Below are 7,797 nucleotides of genomic sequence, written 5' to 3'. Positions count from 1 at the left end.
GTCCTTAAGAGCTCTATCACTCCGGAGGCAATGAAATATAGCTCATTTACTGGGGGTGGCATGGAGGGGGTGTCTTTAACTCTTTAGGTATCTGCCTAGACCTTTTTTTCCCAAAGCTGGCTCTCCATTTAAGATTCACAGAAGCTGGTTTTACAAGCTCAGTTAAATAGTATGAAATCCCAGCAGGCCTTGGCACTGAGTGTGGGGAGACCCTCACAATAAAAGCCTTCACTTCCTTTTCCTGCTTTTCAGCTCCCCACACATGGTCAACACTAACTGAGGATTTCCTTTGCGGTCAGCAGCCACCAAAAATTTACAGAGAAAACTTCTTTCGGGTGGACTCTTGAACAGACTAAAATCTTCCATGGCCAAATAAAGGTGGTGAAATAAAGGTTGGCCTAAACTAGTACCCTAACAGCCTAAAAAAATTAATATTCAAACCGAAGAAGAAATTTCATTTTGCCTTTTATTTACAAGTTTTATTTAACTATCTACTGGTTAGAAAATCAATGTCAAATAGGAACATTGGTATACAGCTTAAAATATAAATGTCAGTAAATATTAAAGAACATGGTTAACAATTTTTCCCAGTAAATGCTTGGTAAGAAATATTTTGCAGGAACTAAAACATCAGGTGCCCGATACCTAAGGGACAGAGCCTCAGCCTGCTCAGGAGGCTGAATGGGCCTGGATGATGCACAGGGCAGCTTGCATGACATGTGGTACCACGAGGCTCCATACCGCAGCCCCAGAGCTACACAAAGGCTTTTTGCACCACAGGAAAGCATCAGGTTCAGACACAAACCACTTTAAGATGAAACTACGATAGCTCAGTTCCAGTTTAACCTGGGAAGTTAAGGCTCCCAACAATTGTCAAATGAAGATAGGTCACTAGGGCTGATGAAGAAGAATCAAGCCAGGCTCATTCTGAACACATTTCTTGTTCCATATATTTATTCTCTTCTTTAACTCCAGTTTGAACTGTTTATATTTCACTTTTGTATAAAAGGTGCCAGCTCAATCATGTCTAACCTGAACTTTACCCAGTGTGCCCCAATACTAGAGAGATCTTTCGGCCAATCATACTTCTGGGAAAAAATGTTTATAAATTAACATACCTCAAAGTTTACATATATTCACTATAATAAATTAGCTTGAATGGTATAAATAACATCTCAGAAAACTGAATATAAGTAACTTGAACTAGCCTACAAATTTGAACTTAGGATAACATCTTTTTTATCCATTTGACTAATCCCCAGAGTCATCAGAGCCATATTATACATAAAACATTTATCTAAATTATGCTATTACCAGTTTCTTACCTAAAATAATAAATATGCAATTTAAATATGCACCAAAGCATACTTTATTCAAAAGTTACATCCAAAACACTCAAAGTTCAATCTCGTTTTTTTAGTTCATTTCAGATGTCTCAATATTAAAACCTTTACATAAAAGCAATGATAAATGCTTTGGAAGACCTGACTAGTACCACCAATCCCTTCTCAAATCCCATTGTCTTCAAGCAGTAGCCCATACGTCTCGGGAAGGCTAATGATAACGGAATGATGGTCAGGGAGACAGACACATGGGGTTTTATTTAGCAAGAAGCAGGTAATCCTTGGAGCATTTATGAAAGACCTGACAAAGTTCACAGTGTAAAAAAAGGCAGACAATAAAACCAGCCTTTCTTCCTTCTCATACCAATTAGAAAGCAAGTAATCAATTAGGCAGAGAGAAAAACACAGATATGCTTGGAGAAGCAGGTGGGAAGTCTGTATTTTTTCAGCTGTCCCACAAGTTACTGAGCCAGATACATTTATAACCCACACTAGGCTTCAAAACAGGATTCAGACACTCTGTGATCCTGGTAAATGCTCCAGGGGCATGCCAGGGTTTAGCTGTCATGAGACACAAAGGACGTCAGACCAGCCGTCTTTGGCTCTAGCAACAAGTCTTCATGTGAGCGGAATGGTAGTGATTCACATTTTATTTCTGAGTTAAGATCCAGGAGATCAGAAAGAATACTAATGGTTTCAGAATAAAAACACCAAGGCTTTAGCATTCAAAAGAGAATTTCTTAGACGAAGCCATATAGCTAAATAGTTACACAGGAAAATGTACAGGGAAACGTTCCCCATGCTGGGCTAGAAGTATCATAACACTTGAATGATGTCACTGGACATGGACAAAAGTGAGCAAGCCAAACCTACTTATTTGCTTCTTTCAGTGGGTGGCAGGCAGGGTGAGATGAGGAGAGGGATCAACTAATGCAGTGCAGGAAGATAAAACCATCAATTTTGTGGGATTATATTTGTGTTTCCATTTAGGGACACATTTCCTGTTGTTTAAATGCCACAGCAATTCATGAGAACACAAATTCATCCCCCCAAAGAGGACCCACATGGTTCAATTTTCCAATAAACACAGACTGTGAAGCCCACAGAAGCAATTACAGGTTACATTTTTATTTTCGCCCAAAGTCCTATACTAAATGTTTCTAGTTCCTGAGGAATAGCAGTGACAACTTATCCCACAGTCTAGGGATAAGTACTGTCCCATCTTGACAAATCCCCTTCCTCCCTCCTCCCCACTGCCTCTCAGGATGCAGACAGGGATCCTTGGTGAGTGACTGTTCTTAAGGCCTTCATGTTTTCACCTCTCCAGATTTGGGCTGAATCTTAAGTCCACAATCCACAGCATAAGCCAGTCCCACCTAAACATCTGTCTCAACTACCATATAGGATCACATTGTCTCCTTCCTTGAGGCCATTTGAAGAGGGAGCAATTTTTCCAACCAGTATTGCAGCAGCAGGGTGAGGGAGTGGAGCATAGCACAAATAGGAGCATTAGGTGGAATTAACAGAATTGTTAAGAGGTATAATCAGGAAAAGTGAAGTGCTATAATAAATCCCCAGAGGCTAAGCCCTGGAGGAAATTTTATTAATGCAGGAAAGGCCAGGAGTTAAAGCCTTAGACAGAAGTTACCTCCTGGTATGGCTCAAAGGTTCTAGAGAGTAGGACTCAGTGGTGGAGTCCTCGGCAAAGGGGACAACAAGCTGCTGAAGTAAATTCTGCTGATCTAGAGGCCTAGTCCGTCATCCACAGCTGAAAACCAAGCCATGCCAAGCACGCTTACAGCATGCCTGTTTGCAAGTTTGAGGCCTTAGTTTTAAAATAAACTAAAACAGAATGAGAATGCATTACAAAATATTTCCACAAGTATAATCACAAAAAAAGTTAGAATATTGCATAGAAAAGTGTTCTGTAATGTGCTTTGTAAACCCAGATATTAGGAAATTAAAAACAAAAAAACCAAACCTCCCTTCACAGCGTAGAAGTCCATGATTGTAAACTGAGGAAGAATTGTCAAATTTGCAGATTTAATAGCAAGACCTCAGAGGATCCTGAAGTTCTTCAGTCTTAGAACCATGATTAAATTTATCCTCTGAAGGCTCAGGTTGACACCATTTAACAGTGTCTAAGCCCAAAGGACTTGAGCTTTATGAACCCAAGCCAATTCTGTGGTCCCTATGCTCAGCCTTCTCTTGAGTAGGTGATATGAAATCGCTGCTACTGTTTTTAAACCTAGGCTGTTTTTTACCTCATGTTAGTCTATTAATAAGCAAACTGTATCTGCCTGCCCTTTTAATAGTAAGGTTTGAATATCAGCCAGTTTAAGAGTAAGTGAAAATGTCTTAGAAGAGTATTTAAATTAACCATGGCAATAGCATGGGAGACTCTTAACTTTCCTTATAATATGCATCAATTGAGTCTGAGTTAAAATACACCACAGTGACAGTGATATCATCCCTGTACATCCTCGCCAAGTCCTCTGGCAAGGTCAGCATGGCTGTCAGCCGCTCTGGCTCCATCTCCCCGTACTCATTGCTCCCTATGGCATGTCTGATCAGATGTGTGGCTGCATTGTGGTCGGCAGAGTGGAGCCCCTGGGCTTTCCTCTGCAGCAGCAGGCTCTGCATGCGTCCCAGCTTGGCGGGTCTCTGGACCAGGTTTGGCTTGTGCTGACCTGCTTCAGCCAGGTGCTCCACCACCAGCCTCACCACATCTTCATTGCCCACCATATCCCACAGGCCATCTGAAGCCAGCACCAGAAACTTATCCTGGGGCCTCAGCCGGTGGTATGTGACTTCTGGCTTAGCAGTCAGGTAGGGTGGAGTATGGTAATGCGGGGGGGTGAACTGGTAAATGTTGAGGGCCTCAGTGTCAAAGCCTCTCTCCAGGATGCTGCGTTGCAGCTCTTTACTCCATTTCAGCTGAACATCCCCAAAGGCCCTGCATGGCATGAGGACACCCAGTAGCCTGTCATCCATGATGACTGTCCTGTCTTCTGACTCAGGATGCTCCCCCTTTAGCCGTGACAGCTCGGCCTGGTTCCAGGCATTATGGTCATGGGTGAGAGGCAGACAAGACCACATGCCATTGTCCTCCTGGACACCAAGAATGGCCCGGCAGTCACCAGCATTTGCCACATGCAAGTGAACTCCATCAACATGGGCCACGCAAGCTGTTGCTCCAGAGAAAGCAACTTGGAGTGATAGGTTCCTTGTGATCTCATCTTCCAGGGGGGCCTGAATTTCCAGCGAGATGTCCGAATCCAGTCTCTGGAAGGAGTACATCAATGCTTCTTCAATATTCAGTCCCATTTCCATGTGCAGGTCAAGCAGCTCCTGCCAGTACACACGGAGGTGATCAAGATGCACTGATGTGACATCCTTGTAGATACTGGCCCCTGGGTGTTTGAGCCACTGCAGGATGGGCAACAGGGGCTTCATGCTTTCCATTGCTCCCTCCATCTGCTCCAGGGTCTGCTGGGACATCAGGGACACTGCCACATAATAGAAGAGCCTCTCGCTCACTGCTTGAGCACATGCATGGCCGCCATGTCCATCAAAGATGCCAAACATCAACCCATTGGTCTGCAGGCAGGAGGCTACGCCTCGCCGGTCCTCCACTGGGGAATTGGCAGCCAGCTGGTTGCTCTCATACCGCAACACTGAATTTGGGACTCTGCTGATGAGGTCAGCAATCTTGTGGGCTGATTCACCAGCTCTCAGTACTTCGTTTACCTGCTCAGGACTGAGCTGCAAGTGGAAATCATCTTCCTCTGTCGATGTGTGTCTGTAGGCTTTCTGCATTGCAAAACCACCACGTGAGGCAGTGTTTTTTAGGGTGGCTGGTGCCTGCAAAAAGAACCTCCATTTTGACTTATTTCCATTTGAGGCACACCTTAAATACAAATGTCTGCCCCCTTGTAATGCGGCAATGCTGTTCCTTGCAGAACTTAAGATCCAGAAGGACACAGTACTTGACATTCTGAAAGTATACCACCAGATGTGTTCCTAAAACAGTTTTTTAAACCTGAAAATTAAAGTTTAAGTTTCAAATTAAATTTCTTTAAAATACTTCTGAAAACATTTAATTTACTACTTTCCTGAACTAAAGTGGTTTAAGGCAAACTACCTAAAAGACTTGACTAAACTCAAAATATTTAAGTCTCCCTATCTTCCACTGTAGCACATAAGTGCACTCCAGAAAATGTGGAAACACTTTCCACTTTTAAAGAGCAACTAAGGTCTTCTCCACAGAGCTCACTCATTCCTCACAGATGATCCAGGGGCACCCTTTTCCTCTCCTTTCCAAACCCGTTCGTTCTCTTGCCAGAGCCAAGTGTCTAGTTCCCATGTTCACTACCCCAGCAGACAGTAAGTGTTAAAGTGTCTGCTTCCTCAGTACTCTATAAGCTCCATGAATTCAGGAATGATAGCTGACTTACTCACCACTGGCTCTCCGGTGCCCAGTCCTATACCTGACACACAACAGGCCCTCAAATGTTGGCCAAACATGGCATTTTCAGAGGCCTGATAGCCCACTAGGTCTGACACTAGCTGTCTACCATCAGACACACTGCTTCACTTGCCTGCATTTCAGCAGTCCCCTGGTGGGATGGCAATACTGGTCTCATAAAGGTTTGTGAAGGTTTAGTGAAATATAACTCTTCTGCTCCAAAAACGGTAGTTATTACTTTTATCAATTAGGTATATACTCCTCCAGTTATTCTGTACACGTTTTTATATAGTTGTAATCATAACTCAGAATCTGGTTCTCCTGTTAAGGGCATTTTACTCATGAAATAACCATCTTATGGGTGTGTAATACCCCATCTTGGCATAAACAATCACAATTTACTTACTTAACTGTTCTCTATTATTGGGTATTTAGAGGTTTCCACTGGGTCGCTATTTATAAAAACCAAACAGCACTATCTTATGCATCAACTTTTTCCCTAATTAGGTTTTAACCTACTTAGTTTCCAAAGGAAGAATCAGTAGGTCAAAGGGTGTGGACTCATATTGCCAAACTGATTTCCAAAGGTTCACATCTGTCTCCACAAGGGCCTGAAGGGAAGTTTCCTAGCACCTTCAATAGCCTCTGGTGGTATTTTTCCTTTGACAAAGATGCTCTATTTTCTATTTTCTCGGGTGACCCAGGAAAAGAAGTGTTTCCTACCAGCTTTCCGATTTCGTTTATTAATTCTGCTCTCCCCGTATTTGTCTGTTGGGTTAACCAGAACTCCCAGAACTGAGGCCCACTCCTCCCCCGCCTCCCCACCCCCGCCCCCGGGCCTTCCCGTTGAACAGGGGACCAGAATGGTCGATCAGGGCGCGCAGAGGACACCTGGTATCCTCCCTTTCCCCGCCACCCCACTCCCCAGGCCCTACAGAGAAGTCAGGCAGCTGTGCCCGGACCTAGGCAGTATGCCGCAGCCGGACTCTTAACAATTTCACGTCCCCAATGAAAACAAACAATTCCCGGATTCGTCTCTGACCCACAGCGTCACAGATAAAAGCGAGGTCTCCGGCGTCCATCAAGCCAGACCTCAAACCCAGGCGGGGCCACGTCCCTGGGCCCCAGCTTCCCAGCTGTAAAATAAGGAAATTAACTCGAGACGCCGAGCTCACAGCGGTGTTCCAAGAGCCAAAGCAGCTACTGCGGGTTCCCTGGTGCGTAGACAAGGGTCCTCGGTGACACGGTGGAGAGAGGAGCACAAGTGGGGTGATAGTGGCTGTGGGCCGGGCTCTTCCCAGTCCGCCCGGGCCCGCCCCGTCCCCTCCCCTCTGCTCCTCTCTCCACCCTGTCACCTGAGCCGAAGCCGCAGGCCGGGGAGGGCCAGGCGCCGGCGAGGCCAGGAGACGTTAGAGTCCGCATCCCACGCTCGTTCCCTGCCTACCTACGACCCTCGCGCTCCTTTCACCGGCACGCGCCCCTGCAGCCGGGTCCGTCCAGGCAGTTCCGCGCCTGCGCACAGTGCCGCGGTTGCCGACACCTAGACCTCGCCTCCGTGAAGCTGCCACAGCACAGATCCAGCTTGAGAAGGAAGCTGCCGCTCGCCTGCTCTCTTATTAGTTCATTTGCGGAGGCGGGCCCTTGACGGACAGCGGAGTTGCCCAATGGCTGGGGAAGGCGAGAGGGCAGGCGGGGATCTGACGATGGATAGGGTGAGCGCGGGTTTAAGGTCCTGGCGGTGCCGCGGCTGAGTACCCCTGTTGCCGAGCCGTCTTCGCTCTGCACCCCTGGAGATGAGCTGCCTTTCCAAGTCTTTACTGTTGTTAATAATACCCCACGGCTTCCTCTCCAGGTCTGTGCCGATCGGTCCAGACCCCTATTGCAGGCGCCACACCCTTATTTCAAACACTTGGACAACTCCCCCTGGAGTCCCTCTGTCTGCCTCAAACACACCTTGCCCGGAACTCATCTTCTTGCCTGACCTGC

At 46.0% G+C, this 7,797-nt stretch overlaps 1 protein-coding gene across 6 annotated transcripts; it reads right to left on the bottom strand.

The window, feature by feature from the left end:
• Window positions 1-447: 447 nt before the first annotated feature.
• Window positions 448-7,411, bottom strand: PDP2 (pyruvate dehydrogenase phosphatase catalytic subunit 2). 6 transcript variants are annotated; one of them, XM_017649171.3, is made up of 2 exons: window positions 7,256-7,411; window positions 448-5,385 (listed from the first exon to the last, which is right to left on the bottom strand). In XM_017649171.3, exon 2 carries the CDS (start codon window positions 5,337-5,339, stop codon window positions 3,747-3,749), a length of 1,593 nt encoding a protein of 530 aa, XP_017504660.1. In that variant the 5' UTR covers window positions 5,340-5,385; window positions 7,256-7,411; the 3' UTR covers window positions 448-3,746. The 6 variants fall into 6 exon arrangements, with proteins under 6 accessions (XP_017504660.1, XP_017504664.1, XP_036881308.1 ...); XM_017649175.3 differs by having other exon boundaries at window positions 448-5,207; XM_037025413.2 differs by lacking the exon at window positions 7,256-7,411 and adding an exon at window positions 6,969-7,228.
• Window positions 7,412-7,797: the final 386 nt, after the last annotated feature.

This window comes from Manis javanica, chromosome 17 (assembly GCF_040802235.1).
Source record: "Manis javanica isolate MJ-LG chromosome 17, MJ_LKY, whole genome shotgun sequence".
NCBI classification, from domain to species: Eukaryota; Metazoa; Chordata; class Mammalia; order Pholidota; family Manidae; genus Manis; species Manis javanica.
Note: the sequence above shows the minus strand (reverse complement) of the source record. Positions and strands in the feature narration are given on the sequence as shown.